General features: G+C 48.2%; 1 protein-coding gene across 1 annotated transcript; it reads right to left on the minus strand.

The window, feature by feature from the left end:
* Nucleotides 1-4,826: 4,826 nt before the first annotated feature.
* On the minus strand, nt 4,827-17,295 carry tnfaip8l1 (tumor necrosis factor, alpha-induced protein 8-like 1). Its single transcript, XM_030373173.1, has 3 exons — nt 16,921-17,295; nt 7,732-8,004; nt 4,827-5,496 (listed from the first exon to the last, which is right to left on the minus strand). Exons 2-3 carry the CDS (start codon nt 8,001-8,003, stop codon nt 5,208-5,210), a joined length of 561 nt encoding a protein of 186 aa, XP_030229033.1. The 5' UTR covers nt 8,004; nt 16,921-17,295; the 3' UTR covers nt 4,827-5,207.
* Between the last annotated feature and the right edge of the window lie 129 nt (nt 17,296-17,424).

The following is a 17,424-nucleotide window of genomic DNA, read 5'->3' on the forward strand; positions in this document are numbered from 1 at the left end:
AGAGAGAGAGAGAGAGAGAGAGAGAGAGAGAGAGAGAGAGAGAGAGAGAGAGAGAGAGAGAACAGGAGGGGGAGACAGAGAGAGAGAGAGAGAGAGAGAGAGAGAGAGAGAGAGAGAGAGAGAGAGAGAGAGAGAGAGAGAACACCGGCATAGAGGTAAAAAAATAAATAAAGTTAAAGCCAGCAAGATGAAAACAGCGAAATACAGGGGGAAGAGAATCGTTTCTGAGAGACCTCTAGCTTGCAAGCGTACTGTCACAGAGCTGCTTGCCAGAGGGGAGAGCACCTTGAAGCCTACAGGATGAGTAAGGATGTGAAGTGACTACAAACAGACAAGGGGTGGGTAAGAAGAGAGGCTCACCTCTGGTATATAGGCCTGATCTGCCTGCACTATAGACCTGTTATTATGAGCTTTATGTGGGCAGGGGAATCTCCTCACCTGTCATGTCAGTACACACGCATGCTCATACGCACATGCGCACGGGCGCATACATTTGCATGCACAGGCACACACGCACATGCCTGCACACACTTAATCTGGTGTGAGAAGCGTATTAGTGGCATTTGCCCTCTGTAGATTTCCATGAAAGGGAAACAGGGAATCCACATACGATCAATCCTCCTTAAAGGAAGATTACCGTTATACTACACATGTTGGTGGATATTCACTAGTAACAATTATTCACATTTTGACCGTCCCAACACGTAATTCTGCAGATTTGTATAGTTGTGTTTGTTGGAAAGCAAGAGGAGGAATCAATACAAATAAATATTGAATGATTTTTTCCTTCTACCTTTCTTGCTGTTATTGTGTTTCTGGTTTCACTCAACGAGGCAGAAATCAAGACGTCGGATGACTCATTCTTTTTGTTTTTCCGTTTTAACTTTTCAATGTCATTCTACCTTTTACCGTGCCCTTATGCTGGGAGGTTTACTCCCGACTCTCTAGTGGCCTTGACGATAAAAACAGTAGGCCTGCAAGGGCAGGTTTTTCTTTTTTGTGACATGTCAATGTCATCCACTGCAGTTGACTTATAATATGCAGCCTTTTATTTTACAATGAAACACCTAAACGAAATCCTTGTGTTTTATTAGCGGACGATAGTGATAGCAGGAGCCCGGTTGACTTATGTGGTCGTTGGGACTATTGATCAATAACAATGGATCACCCACTATGATCACACTTCCAAGAACCCCCTGTAGTAAAAGTAGCCTGAGTAAGAGTAGTAGCAGGAGTCACAGCCCAGAGTAAACACAGTCCAGGATAAAGGAGTATGAGTAATCTCCTCGTACACAGAGTACAAACAGGCCAGGATAAGAGATGACCTTTTTCGTTTCTTACTCTAGAGGAGCACACTTGGTTTTAGCTAGAGGTTATAGTGTCGGGCTGTTTTGTGACTGCGGCTTGAGTGGAATGTGTAATGAATCCTTCGCTCTGTTCCTCTATTCTGCTCGCCACTTCCTGGGACGCAGGACACTTCCTTTGTTCTCGGTTCATTATGGATAAATGATAATCACGGCCCGACGGGTTGCAGCTTCTCACAAAAACGTATTAGCGCTCATTCATATACACTTTGATTATCACGTCGTGACTGTCGTTTTGGAAATTTACATTTTCCGAAAAGTGTTTGAACAGACACACTGGAGATGTCTCGGGACAACCTTAAAAAAAAAAAAAGAAGAGTTTTCTCAAATGGGCCCCATTTTTACATTCTGGTTTAACTATTATTTAATGCTTTTGTCATTCAACGAAGGATGGTTATGAATGTCTCCCGCTTTGAGGCAATGAGGAGTCTGGAGATAATATAGTTAACGAACCACAGACTATAAAACACGAATTAGGGCTGAAGTAAATGCTCCACTTAGCGCAAAAAACAACAATAGTAGGAAGGGAAGCAAAACCACTTTCTCATGTGACAGCACCATTCCCTCTTTATTAACGTTGGTTGGCCTTTAAACCCCACCATTATCACGTTGCTGGGCTATCAAAATACAAGGTTTCAAGTGAACAGGAAAGACTTGAAATGCTCCTGTCAGATGGGCTGGTGCTCAGTTTGATAACTCCATACCGTTGCTGTGTTTGGAAGGGAAGGATTTGACTTGGCTGATCACACACACACACACACACACACACACACACACACACACACACACACACACACACACACACACACACACACACACACACACACACACACACACACACACACACACACACACACACACCTGAAACACAAGCAGTATTCTTAGAATACATCAACTTAAGAAATAACATAGAACCTATTAACACGAGTCTACTCTATCTTTGCCATAGAATGGGTTCGATTTGTCAAACATGTAAGCAGGTACTTCAGACCAGTTGTCAGTAATAGCTTTGTCAATGCTCTTGCTTCCCAGTCTGTAATACAGGAGTCTCCCTCCTGTCTCCCTCTCAGCCACAACCTCGCAGGCCCCACAGCCCGGCCCAGGGGTGTGGGGCCTGCAACGACTCACTCACAATGTAAAGAAATACACACAAAAGTATATACATCGTTTTAATTAAAAAATACATATTTCACAATCCGTGTGACAAAATGCTGTATGAAATGTGTTCTCCACTTTTGGACGTCGGGATGAGTGGAGTCTCTAATCTCTCCGTGGCTGGCGGTTCTACCGAACTGCTAAGTGTGTCAGGGATTTCATCAGACAGGATTTAACCTCACCCTGAGATGTGAACGGATTGGAGAGAATAAACGTCGGGGAGAAAAAAAAAAGTCATTTAAAAGTAAACAGGCTCGGTGTGCCGAACGCAATCATTTGGTCCAAATCCTCACGCACACACTGTGCAGAGGGTGCATGGAAAGCGCTGGAGTCACACAGAGGAAGAAGAGCATCGCTTTTGCAAGAATTAAAAGTGTACATTAAAAGAAATAATAAAAGGCCGTCATCGCTTCGGGTGTTACGGCCGAGTTCATACAAGTTTTGTTTAATTCAAAGATTCCATAAAAAAAAAAACATATATATATATATATATATATATTTTTTTTTTTCCGAGTCTCACGTCAGTCAATATGGTCTTTGGTGAAGTTGCTGTGAATAAAATAAGAATCAAACCTTTTTTTAAGCTTATTCTGCGTTGGATAGAACCATGCTTATAAGTAGCCTTTTCATTTCAAAGCTCTTGCAGCTGTGTGCACTGTGCACTGTGCACACACAGGCCTGTGAGTGCAACACACACACACACACACACACACACACACACACACACACACACACACACACACACAGAATACAAAATGAGGCCGTTGCACAAAACAAATTCCCAGACAGGCTCTGTGATACCAAAGAAAAGAAAAACAAGGCCTATTATTTGAGTAGTCACAACACTCGTACATCTTGGGGAAAAAGAACTACAAGAAAACAACAAAAACAACATGCCATGCTTCAATCCATAAAAGGACTTGCATCACACACACACACACACACACACACACACACACACACACACACACACACACACACACACACACACACACACACACACACACACACACACACACACACACACACACACACACACACAGGCACCAGCGATGGTTATCTCCATCACATCACACGGGCCCAGGCAGAGTGGAATGGAGTGGCCCGGCCTCTCGGTGCAGACAGGCTGAAGCCATTACCGGGTGTGGAGGCGGGGGATAATTGCATCAGGCGAGAGAGAACACAGTCGGGCCGTGCGATCGTCCCTGCCTCATTGCATCGTGGACCACACCTGCAGCCCCACACCGCCACAATGCCGCCCCACAAAGGGGGGACGGCATCTAAACCCCCCCCCCCCCCCCCCCCCCCACCACCTATCGTTTATCCCATTGCATGCGGGATGAATCCCTTCACGTTGGCTTCAATCTGGACCGAGCCATCCCCAAAACAACGCACTGTTCCGGTCTCCAAACTTGGTGGAGCTAAGCAATAACCCAACATGCCCTTCCTCACACACGCATGACGACATGCATGGGTGCCTCATACACTGTGCGGCTGCACCTGGCGCCACCTCAGTAGCGTGTGGTGGTGGTGGTGGAGGGGTGGGGTTGGTGGTGGGGGGGTCCCATGTGCCCCCCCCCCCGATGTAGACATTAATAGCCACGCGGCGCCTGCACGTTGAGGTTTCCAGAATGAGGTTACAGCCGGCGAGGAGCATGGAGTCAGCGCACAGAGAGAGAGAGAGAGAGAGAGAGAGAGAGAGAAGTTGGTGCACGAAGCACATTCCTCCCGACATCCTCCTCCTCCACTATGCATGTTTTTGACGGTCCCCCCCCGTGACCCAAATACCCGGACGTTGTGGCCGTTGCGTGACTTTAAGCCAGGATCATTCAAAACTACACAAAAAGGTTGGAAGTCGACCAAATGAAGAACATTTATATATATATAGACGACGAAAAAGGAAAACGCCAACAAAAGACGAAACCTCAATGGTCTCTCTAGGTTTTTGGGAACGCCATTCAGTGCACGACAGCGAGGTTTCCCCAGGCGCGAGGCTAAGGAGGATTATGGAAAACCGTTGTGCTTAACATGGTTTCATTATAGCCAGAAAGTACAGCGCTCGTTTGAGTTTTTAAGTGCATTGCTGCTTTTAGCAACGAAATCCCTTCTTTATGTCCTTGTGTCCCCCCCCCCCCCACCCCCCCACCCCCTCAGTCAGTCTTAACTCTGCTGAGCACTTCCTGAATCACTTGCATCCATTAGAGGCACCTCCTCTAAAGAAATATGACGACTCGGGACCCGAAGGTGGCCTACGTCACTTTTGATTAGGTGAGAGAGGCGGAGGGAGCCCTTGGAAGATGAATGGTGAAAAAAAAAAAAAAAAAACAACAGTCGAGGCTCCGTCGGAGTGCTAATAAGGCCACACGGTTCTACATTCACTTTTAAAAATCCCCTTTTTTGTTTGATGTAAATAAAAAAATACAAATTAAGCATATGTATGCATATATATCAACATATTTGGACGGAATAGCCAGGTATTGCTTGTGGGGTTTGTGTCTTTACAGTTAATGATCAATAAGTACATATACACACAAACATAAACAGATGGAAAAACAACATTCAAACGGGTCCACTTTGTTTAACAGTGAATAAAAAAATACACGAGTAGCCCCGCCCGTAGTGCCATGCTGGTGATGGCCACCCAGGACAGGTCAACGGGTCAACGGGGTCTGCGTCGGGCCTCGCAGGTCAAAGGTTACCCTCGTCCAGCATCTTGTTGACGCCGTCGCAGATGCGCTGCAGGTGCGCGCGGTACACCTCCGACGGCCCGTAGAGCGCCGCCAGGAAATCGCCGTCGGCGAAGTGGTTGAAGACGTGGTTGACGCGGCCGTGGCTCTTGGCGGTGAGGTGCCGCTGGATGGCGCGGTGCAGCAGGTCGCGGCACTCGTTCAGGATGGCGCCCATGACGCGCCGGTCGAAGGTGAACTCCACCTGGTGGAAGCTGACCGTCGTCATGGCGAGCGTGTGCACCTTCTTCCTGCCGTGAGAAAATGACACCACAACAGAAGTGATACACAATTATAAAAAATGATTATCATTATACTTTTTCTTTTTCAGCGATTTTTTTTGGGGTCGGTCGAAAACTTGACTTCAAAACACCTTTGACGGGCCTAAGGTGTTGAAATGTGTTAGAAAAAGACAAGAGGCTGAAGAAAACGTTCTGGCAACATCTCAGTGTCGCGTCGCCGGTGCGTTGTTGCGCGTCCTTTTGAAAAGGTGTTTACGCGATGCGCGGATGGCGGACGGGAACCGACGGTGATTAGACGTCACAGGAAGGTTCGGCGCGATAACGAGATGTAAGTGCCGTGTAATTAAGCGGAGTAAAAGAAAAACAGGGGGTAATTTCATACCCAAACACTTACAACACCAGCTCCCAGCCGCTCTCTTCACTCCACCAATCGCTCCCATTAAGTCATTCCTCGAGGATATATTTATGAAATTGCTATTGCATAAAAAATTGAAAAAGGTGAGAAAAGAAAATCGACTAAACAAATTCTACCTTTTTTGTGATTGCCATTTAACAAACCGTGACAACCTGCGATGCAGACGCACTGGGACTCTGTGTGGATGCTCTGTGCTGTACACTGTGTGATAGGCCCGCTTTACATCAGGGAACAGACAATGTATTCATATAACACGCATGCATTACCCTGATGGTAATAAGAAAAAGGGTAAGAAAGAGCTCTATTGTTCAGAATTTCTTTGTACTTTGTCGGATTTATTATATCGCTTTGTTGAATGCTCGATTCTGATTGGTTAAATACGGATTTGGCGCTCTGTTATTTCTGTGTCGTTGACCAGCTCCAATGAATAAATGACAGTTGCTGCGGCCGCCATTTCCAAACATAGAATCAGACTGATCTTGACGGCCGGTTCGCTGTGACCGGGTGAAGCAGGACCCCGACACAAAGCAGAGAGGTCTTGAATAAACCTGAAGGGTTGGCGATAATGACTGGCCCGCTGTACATTATCCCTTACATAACACATGCTAAAAGGTGTCCAACTTCCTGGCTTGACGTAATGACGGTCACTTGACAATCAACCCAAGGGGGGCCGATTCAAGCCCCGGTTTGAATCCGCACATCGAGGTGGTGCGAGCCAAGTGTTGACGCGTGTCACAAAGCTGCATGTACAACACTATATAATTTACCTTACAAAAGCAGGGCTTGATATTTCGAGTTATTGCCATGGCCAGAGAGATTGCCCGTCCTCAACAAAAACTTAAAGTGACACTTAACATGATTGCCATGAGTCAGTAACGTTTTTCAATCTAAATCTGTCAGCACACAGGCACACTGGATTACATTCTCCAATACTTGTTTCCTTATTTTCACTTTGCCCAAAAAGGTCTTTGGTGGGTCTGATTGGATGTGGGGCGAAAAAGAACATTGAATCAGGCCCTCCCCTTGACGGTTATGAATGGACAGCGGTACACGGCACTGGATAAGTTATAATCAGAAGGATTACACAGCATCTCTGCTTGCCTCCCTGTGCAGCAAAGCAGAACCACGAATAGAAGACATGGTCGTTTTAATAGATTATCGACTTCTACCGGTCATTTATATTGTCTTTTAATGTTGCCATAAAGTTATTCAGTTGACAGATTTGATCCAGAACTATATAGACGTCAGATACAGGTCTTGAGGAACAGGTAGAGGCGTACGTTGCGGACAATGAAGAATTGAACCCTAATACCTTTCCCCAACACCCCTCCCTATGGCATCCTGAACCCCATTTAAGAAACAGGAAATTCCTTCTCCTTTTCTGATGATCACTAATATATCACAACAAAGGCATAGTGCTTGAAAGAAAAACTCCAGACTATATAAATACATTTACATTTAGGGCATTCAGCAGACGCTTTTATCCAAAGTGACTTGCAATGAGTACATTTGTCAGAAGAAAGAGAAACAACAATAAATCTCTGTCGGAACAGTAAGGATGTTCATAGAAACGAGTACCAAGCACTAACAATTGTAAGGTTAACCCCTTTCCCGTTGACAACAAAGATAGCTAGGATAATATGCTAAAGCATGCCAAGTACTATTTGTAAGTGTGAAGACGTACACCATACAATATGTATGTAGGAGGGCTGTGGGGGGGGTTAGTGGGGAGGGTATGCAGAGTCTAGATGAACTCTGAACAAGCAAGTCTTGATCCTTTTGCGGAAGAAATAAACCGCACACGATTTCAAAATAAAAAAGGCGCTGACCTGAAGCTCTCGACCAGCATCAGCTCCTCGCCGTTGAACTGGTTGTTGCGGTACAGCACGCCCAGCTTCACCACCATCTTGATGAGGTTCTTGATGACCTTCTGCGCCTCCTTGCGGTTGCGCGTGTACTCCTTGGTGACGCGGTACAGCTCGTCCAGCACCTCGCTGCTGGTGTCGTCGATGAACAGGTTGGCCACGCTCTTGGTGGCCATCTTGCTCATCAGCTTCTTCTGCGCCTGCAGCGCCAGGCTCTTGGTGCTGAACGAGTCCATCCTGAGATAGAGAGACACACAGAGAGACAGAGACAGAGACAGAGAGAGAAAGAGACACAGAGACACACACAGACGCAGAGACACACAGAGTGAGACAGACAGACATCGAGAGAGAGACAGACACAGAGGCACACACAGAAAGACAGAAAGAGATAGAGATGGAGAGACAGAGAGAGAGAGAGATATTACTATTGATCATTTTAGCAGTTTGATCCGACGTTCAGCTTCAGGTGCACGTCATAAAAGAGCAGATACTGTAGGTGTTAAGTTATGTGGCTCAACATTGCTAGGTTGGCCCAGTCCAGCCAGCCTATGGGTGAGACTGCAGCCGTTGTGGAACTGAATCCAGAATCCAGTCATTCGAGGATTCGTGGATCAAAATAGACTGGTATTTCAAACAATTTACCTGCCTTTCTCTGAGTCTCTAGACCAGAAATAATCTAGATGTTTCAATATCTGATATGAATTTTAATATTCCAACTGACGATCCGGGAATATTAAATTCCGGCAGAACAAATGTGATTACGTTACTGCAGGTTGAATATATAATATTCATGAATTTTAACTATAAATACTGCAACGTCGAAAGTAGAGGCCACCCACGGATTTCTACCCCATGATAATAAGCAAAGGCAGCTGTCAAATTAACCACAGAAAGAACCATTTCTCCAAAAAAAAAAAAAAAAAAAAAAAAAAAAAAAAAAAAAGGCACTGCAGTTTTGACAATAAATCGTTATGCCATAATGTGGCACATGTAGGAGTGAGAGACGCCGGCACGCACGCACGCACGCACGCACGCACGCACGCACGCACGCACGCACGCACGCACGCACGCACGCACGCACACGAGGAGGAGGAGGAGGAGATCTATTTTGAGAGCCACGGTGTGTGTCGGGTAATTGTGTGTCCTGTGAGCAGAAGGGCAGACAATGCAAACTCATTCATTTCACTCAGCTTTGTGGTGGATTTATGCGTTCGCCAGCATTCTCCCCACGTCTCGTCTCCTTGTGATTTGTTGTGGTGGTCATGATTGTGCTGATGTTTGAGCATGACAGTCTATATGCGTGTGTGTGTGTGTCTTCCTGGCAGTACTGGGTGACTCAGTGAAAGCCTCTGCCGAGGATGGCAGCTCATAAATAGCGCGGTCACACAGGCCACCGACTCTCCCATGTCCTACGTTGCTCTCGTCAAATTGTTGCCCAAATTCCTGAGCAGCTCAGTCTCGATGCATGTCGTGTTCACAGAGAAAAGAACACACACAGTGTGTGCATGCGTGCGTGTGTGTGACGTCTAAAGACAACAGAAGCTGACTGCACTTTGTTCACCGGTTGGCAGCGAGCGCAGGCGTGTAAACATCCTGCAGAAGAGGGGATCAGCGCCACACGCCCGGTGTTTTACAGGCACACATACCTTCCACACCGATTAACACGACAATGAAGACGAGCCGGTCGTGGCCATCCGGGACAATGAATAACGACGACTGAAGAAATCCACTTCGGCAGATACAGCGCCACACACATGACGTAAGCCCGGCCACCCAACATGCGTCGGGTCCTCCACCCTGTCCACCCTACTTGGACGGTGCCACCCGTCCCCCCCCCCCCCCCCCTGGGTTTCCAACGGGACGCGGAGAGTGCCGAGGGGTGGGCGGCGATGTTTACTGTGATGCGCTCCCATCAGAGACGAGGATTAAAAAGGGGAAACGCAATTTGAGTTAATTGAAACGCGCCGAAGCCTCCGGGGGACGACCAGCGTCAACAGGCTCGACGACAGAGCGTTATCCTACGCCTGTGAAAAAAATTCACAGGCGTTGGACGGGGCTAAATGTAGGCCCGTCGGTGACTCCAACGGATAAATAAATTACATCCCAGCGGTAATGCGAGTAACAACAAAATAACGACCTCATTTCGACCGACTCCCACTCCGTCTAGGTTTTTTTCCTCCATGTAAATGTTATTAGGAGATTATTGAAAATCGCCGTGATTGACAATCCTCTTAATGTAGGTGTTGAGGAGCATCAGGGCTGCCATGGATACGGGCGGCCATCAGGGAGAGATGGGACAGTGAGGGATGGCAAACGTTGTCGCCGGTTTATCATTCTGGCTCGAAGTGCGTCCCAGGCTACAGCACTGGCCTCTCTCTTCTTCTCCTCCTCCTCCTCCTCTCCTCCTCCTCCTCCTCCCCCATCTCAGTCTCCCTCTCTCTCTCTCGGGATAGAGAGAGAGCAGAACATCCTAACTGTCCTCACTCACCGGCGAGTAGAAACACAAGTGTCAGTGCAGCAAAGTGATGCAGAGCCTCCCGCGTCTGATGACTGGTACACCCCCCCCTCCCCCTCCTGCGCCACCACGTCTAATCAGGTCTACCCACGCCCGGGCACATGCAATCAAGCCGCTCAGAGCGGTGATCAAGGCTCCCCGGCCGATTCCCCCCCCCCCATATCGTTTGAATTAATCATGTTGTGAAAACTCCTACGAAAACAGGCGTTTGCAACGTCGTCGTCCCCCCCCCCCCCCACGCCTTGACGGCTGACTGCGGCGGCGGCGATGATGCATGTCAGAGGGACGCGATTATTAGCAGAGTCGTTACCGCCCACACCGTTCATTCACAATTATGGCAGAGCAGCGCACGAGTTACCTGATTATAGGGAAACGCTCGTCTGCATCGGGGGGCCGGCTGCGACGAAGTTGGGAACATCATTTTTGCAGCAGCACCCATCTCGGATGACAGGTGCTACACCCTTTACGTGGAGGACTGAAACACTTTGCAACGCGTGAGCCATGTCAGAACAACTCGGAGGGGAACTTCCGGATTCAGAGTTCCGATTGCATGATGAGATCGACCCGCATAGATGAAGTGCAGAAGATACCCCACTGTTAATCCAAACTAAGTAACACATCCATATGACTAACACAGCCCCCCTGCTCGCGTCACCTTTCATATAGCCTGCCACCCTCTGGAGGCCCAAGTCACACAGTCACAGGCGCACATTACGAAACTCGGGGTAACAATCCACAAAACGATCACTCCCCACCGTCGGTCTGACGGATGAACAGACACTTTTGAAGCGGAGAGAGAGCGAGAGAGAGGCAGGGGTGCGCTGGGAGTACGCCGGGAGGAAACGTCTACCACTCACGAGCCGAAGGTTAATTTCTGAACGCTCATTAAATCCCCCCTCTGCTTCGGGGACTCCGGCAGCCAACTGATGCCACCGTTGCTTTGCCGCCTGATAAGAGGAAACCCACAGCGGGTGGGGGGGGGTGGGAGAGAGAAAGAGATGGTGCGACGCGGATACGACAGGAAGTGGAAGTGGGGTTTTTGTCTTTCGTGGCCGTGAATCCAAGAGCCTGAGAAAAACCCAAGACGACAGCCCTTACGGGGTAAAGTCTGCAGTTTGATTTAATTCGGAAAGGAACCCGTCCCTGTGATTTAACGCTCCAGAGACGGCGGCAAGGGGCTCAGACCTGGCTGGTCTTGGGGGGGGGGGGGGGGGGGGGGGGGGGGGGCTGCCAGCAGACCTCTGTGTGTCAGCGGGCGGCCCCCGGACCTCTCTCCGCCACGGTGACCGGCCAGAAAACCATCATGATGAATTAAAAAGGCAGAGCGAGGTGCGGCTGCAACCAACCAAAAGAAACACACACACACAGCCCACAAACCCCAAATCATCAATTTAACAAGCGGCGCAGAGAGGCCAGATGCTGCGAGGAACACACGAGCATAGACACTACTCAGTGGAGCGGGGACCAGCCGGGCTGAGCACTGTGTTAGCTCCACGGAAACACCGGGGGCCACAGTGTGTGTGTGTGTGTGTGTGTGTGTGTGTGTGTGTGTGTGTGTGTGTGTGTGTGTGTGTGTGTGTGTGTGTGTGTGTGTGTGTGTGTCCAACAAGCTGCGCTGCATATAAGTGCATACAACCACAAGGCCGTTGTGAACTAGACGTAGCAAACACACAATTCCTCCCCCTCCCCACCCCCGGCTGACTCCCTCTTGTAGAACAAGACTGCATGCCATCCATGCAGACGACTCACAAAGGCCGCCAGCCAGCCTCGCACAAACATGACTCATTGAAAATGTAACCTGACCTCCTGTGCCGGTGACTGCGCCCCCTTTCGTGACAGCGAGAGACCCTGCATGCCTGGCTGGTTTACCCAGGGACTTGCAGCCCCCCCGCCCCCACCCGTCTGCAGGTGGAGGCGGGCGTGTCTGGACTCTGCGATCGTCCGTCTGTGTGTGGAACAGATGGGGGAGCGATGGCAGCAGAGAGGATTATCTACAAAAAAGCAAGAGTATTGTGGGAGACGGGTCAGGGCAAACACGCCCCGCCATCCACCCGGTCCCTTAACACGTGTGGGTTTAATTGGGTTTTCATCTTCAGGTGCCGGCAGGCAGGCACGGCGAATCTCCGTGTTTGGGGTTGGCGTCCTCGACAGAACACTTTCCACTGGGGGCTGTCTGGAAAAGGTTTTTGGAGGCTGCTGCCCATTTTGAGTTAAACTCGCTCGTCAGTCAGACACCCTCGGCGGTGACAGGTGAGAAATGGATGGAAATTGGATACTCTGGCAGTGTCTGCACAACGCGAGACCTCATGCTAAGGAAGAGTCCGAACGGCACGCAGAATAACACCACTTTGGAACCCGCGGCCGAGACACGTAGAATGCATCACATGCATGAGACCAACATCGATTTCCTTTAATGACACAACTCAACTTTAATTTCCTTGGCCTATTTAAAAAAAAAAAAGTGCTTTCAAAATAATAACTTGTCATCGGTCTCAACCAGTGATGATGTAGAATGCCATTAAGTCTCATTGCTTGTTATTAGTCCGATCCCCTGAGGAAAATCTCTTTCCTTTCCTTGAGAAACAATGCCTTTTTACAACAGATACGACCAAACACTTGGCTTTCATAAATGTTTACTCTCTGAAGCACCCAAAAACATTACAGGAGTTTCTGAAAAGAAGTGGTCCTCTGACTGCAAAAAGCTTTTTATAATAATGTGGTAACATAGAGATTCTAAGTTCTCTGGACCATTTCGCTTTATAGGGAAAGGTTTTATCCGAGATGATGTTAGAAAGTCGGTTCCAAATTGGTAACGTGTCATTTTTTGGCCTTCAGCCATAACACATCTAATATTGTCAGCTTGATTTCCCTATTCTTCTTCATAGAGATTCATTGAAACCCCTTAAACAGGGTCAGTGAGAGGCCCATCGCATACAGCCCTTGTATCCTCTAAAAGACAGCATTGGGTAAAACATCTCATCATGGGTCCAGTTAATGTTATCCAAAAATATCTTGGAAATAATGCTTGGATTCCCTCCTAAAAAACTGCATACTCTGACAGATCACACCAGGAATGCTTATCCCAAATTATATCTGTATAATAAATTGGACTCCTACAGCATCATGAATCACACTGGAAATAAATGAATGGAAACTAACAATGAACAACTATGTAAGCACAACTCCAGATGAAGACTATCTGGGACATCATAAAGCAATGTAAACTATGCCTTGGGGAAGCTAATAAAAACACACACACACACACACACACACACACACACACACACACACACACACACACACACACACACACACACACACACACACACACACACACACACACACACACACACACACACACACACACACACCGGATGGGTGGCCTATAGTAACACAAGATCCTGTGTGCATGCACTGCACGGCTTCTCTTCAACCACTACTTTCAGAATAATGGACCACATACCCAATCAGAGTCAAGCATGGATACATAAACAAACAAAATCGGAAGAGCGGCGAGATGTTTATCAACCGGTGGCTACGTGGGGGCTGTCTCCGTTTCAGTCTCCGACGTCAGACAGACATCCTGGGCGCAGTTATTCATTCGGATCCCGAGGGGGTGAAAAAAAAAAGAAAAACACACAAAAAACACTGCTCTGGTCTCCCCTGAAAACATCTCATCTGTGGCCACGTTAAACATGAGTGTCGGGACTCGGAACAGGGGCAACAACGAAACACGCAACAAACGTGAGATGAAAATGTCAGACGAAGCTACCCCGGCCTGCATGACATAATCCATCTGCTCCTTGCGAGACAATAGACAATCCCCTGCGTTGTTATGCAAGGTGCGGCCGCGTGTTATGCGTGTGCACGGCGGACCAGTCAGTGCTCAGCAAGGCGATCACTGTTCAGGGAAACCAACGGCTGTGCCTCGAAACAGCTGATTGGACAATTTCTCCCGTTATCAAGTTTTTTTTTTTTTTTTTATGAATAGCCCCCCCGTTTATCTTCCGTCCTTCTGGAGTTGTTGCATAAGCGTGAAAGGACTGATGAAAGGGGGCAGAGTGATTTTTGGGCATATGCTAGCATGCAGAAAGACATTGTGGTCTACACAAACGTGTGTGTGTGTGTGTGTGTGTGTGTGTGTGTGTGTGTGTGTGTGTGTGTGTGTGTGTGTGTGTGTGTGTGTGTGTGTGTGTGTGTGTGTGTGTGTGTGTCCCCACCCAACTTCCTTTCGCATGCCCCTCACACCTGGTGAATTAACCGCACATTGAAAAACAAAGTCAAAAAAGGAAACGGCACGACTCATGCATTTCGCTGAGGTGGGCCGCAACCCTATAAAAGCGTACCCCAAAACTGCGCCCGTGAAGGTGCTCATGCGCCTGCAAAACACAGGTGATGGAGACGCTTGTGTATGTGCCTAATGAGGCGGTGCGCCATGGGCCTCCCCCCCTCTCATCCTCCCACGCAGACGTCCACGTCGCAGGGGTTTACGCCAATCTGCCGGGAGAGGAGAGTCAGTCTCCCTCTGTCTCTCCTCCCCGTCTCCTCAGATCTGCCAGAGCTGCCTCTCCTCGCAGGGAGCAATTAATAATTCACACGTCAGGCATAATGGACCGGGGATGAATAATTCAACCCGCTGATTTGGAGGAAAATAGACCCGCGGCTAAGGAGTAGCATTCTAATGATGCAACAGGTAAGGGGGGGGGGGGCGGGGGCTAGACGCTGGGGGGGGGGGGGCACAGGACAGAGGGGAGAGAGGGTCAGACGCCAGCAGACTATCAACAACGCTAAGGAGTAGTAGCAGCACGCAGACCAGCCGGACCGCTTGCCAAAAACGACCGTCAGTGGCACTGGCACGGATACGAGGACGATGAGAGAGAGAGAGGGAGGGAGAGAGAGGGAGGGAGAGGGAGAGGGAGAGAGAGAGAGAGAGAGCCGGCCTCGGGGGCGAGGGAGCACCCATGCTGACAAAACGTTTGTTGCCGTGTGTGTGTGCAGATTTAGAACTGGAGTGTTTTTTTAGGATGGGGCGAGGGGGGTGGGGGTTGAGTTTAGATGACTCATAAAAAAGAAACTCCTCGGATGAGACAGTTGTCGTTGCGTGACAGTTTGAGCTTTACTCCAGTCAAGTGTTATGACTCGGCCTATTGGCCTTTATGAGGTCGTTTGTACAACATCAACTATCTTCTGTGAGAAAGGCTTTTGCATTTTCATGGCTCCCGGTAGAAGGGGAATTTATTCAGCCATCGTGACGGATTACATTATGTGCCCTGTGATTTCTCAACCTCCCATACAACGGATAACGCAGCAATTGTTTAAGGATTTTGACAAAAGAGACAGCAAGAGTAGAACAGCCAGGGTCCAACACCAACCATGAGGAGTGTGTGTTCAGGGATACAGCTGTGTGACTCCCAGATAATGTATCAGTGTGCAACAATGCTATCCTGGGCAGTAGTTATCCATCAATACATATATTCTCAATAGACACACAGAACTCCCTTTTTATCTGTCTTGTTCGAACTCTGCATCCACCTGTGTATACAGAAGTCTGTATCAAGTGCATTTGCCCCCCCCATTCAGAAACAAAGAACTTTGTATAAAATGTCAGCTTCATGTTGGCATATCGCTCCCGGCAGCTTTGCTCTTTCCAGACAAGCTTGGGCCGTTTTAGGTTTCCAAGGTAACAGAAGGCCACCTGCCTGGGCAGCTGAACTTTGCAGCAGCCCAGTAAAGCAGGTCAGACGCCCCCCTGCTATCGTCAATGAGTTACCATGGAACCTGGGCAGGAACCAAACAACATAGGCTGCTCGAGATATATCGTTGTTGTTTTTTTTCAAACGAACCACCTTCCACATTCAAACATAAACGAGACACTCCCAAGTCAGACCAACCCCTGTTCATGCAAACATAAACTAGACACTCCAAGTCAGGCCAACCTCCGTTAATTGATCCCCTATTGGTGTATTGAAGTCAGCAGGAACTGGGACGACAGGGAGAACACACAGGCTACACACACACATACACAGAAACACACATAGGCCCAAGTGACTTCAGCCATCGACTCCCGTCTCCCAACTGCAAATGCAAGCATAGGGTCTGTCCGTTGAGCCTCAGCAGCCTCCACCCACCCACCTTCACTGAGGGCTAGACACATTAAGAACATGGCCTGAACAGAGGAGGTATTGATTCAAGGGGGGGCGGCGGGTTCTGGACAGCTTTCCAATGTAAACACAGCAGCGTGTTACAAAACATGTCAGTGCTGTTGGCCAAACCGATGTTGGCTCATATAGTACACTTCAAGCCACCGGTCTGTTCGCCGCGGCTGGTCAGTCCTTAAACAGAACAACCCAAACTCGCTCATCATTTCTAATAGGACGGGTTTTGTTTATCCAAAACTGAATAGTTTATGGTGATGTTAGGACAGACACACAAAGTGAACATTATGACTCGTTTCGCTAATCATTTCCAGACGTGAAAGTGGGATGGGTCACTGTGCCTCCTCTAACATTTCAGATTGTCAGCGCTCTAAATGATACTCAAGCATTAACGTTTATCTGTTATTATATACACTTAACAAAAAAGATTTGATAAAAAAAAACAGCAAACAAGTTGTGTAGAGTAGTCGACATGAAGCTTACCTTTGATTCGAGTGGGACCGGATGTGAGTCGGATGGGGGACAGACGACAAACCGCTACAAGTTGACAAGTTAATCAAACCAAAACCTCAAGTCTCCATCATGGCAACGCACAGCGCACCGCTTCTTCTGCTCACAACATGTTGACGGGTCTCCGGTTTGGCCGACGAAAATGTTTCCTTTCAAATTCCTCACTGCGTTCTGTTATCAGGTACTTGTATGTGTGTGCGTGAGTGTGTGTGTGTGCGTGTGTGAGAGAGTGTAAATTATTAAAAGAGTGATTCTCCCCTCTGCTGTGCGATCGGTTACTGGAGTTTGTAATTCGATTCCTTTTAGCAAAAAAAGTTTCAAACTTGTGCTGGCTTCCAGAGCACCCGGATTGATGCTGTGGTCGGCCAATGAATGAGCACAAGTGAAATGGACCAACCCAATCAGGCAAGTCAAAGGGCCCATTTATCGCAGATTGCAACAACATTCCCTGCCCCCACCACGGTTTCCAGTCATTAT

The sequence above is a fragment of the Gadus morhua genome, chromosome 12 (genome assembly GCF_902167405.1).
Source record: "Gadus morhua chromosome 12, gadMor3.0, whole genome shotgun sequence".
Classification (NCBI taxonomy): domain Eukaryota; kingdom Metazoa; phylum Chordata; class Actinopteri; order Gadiformes; family Gadidae; genus Gadus; species Gadus morhua.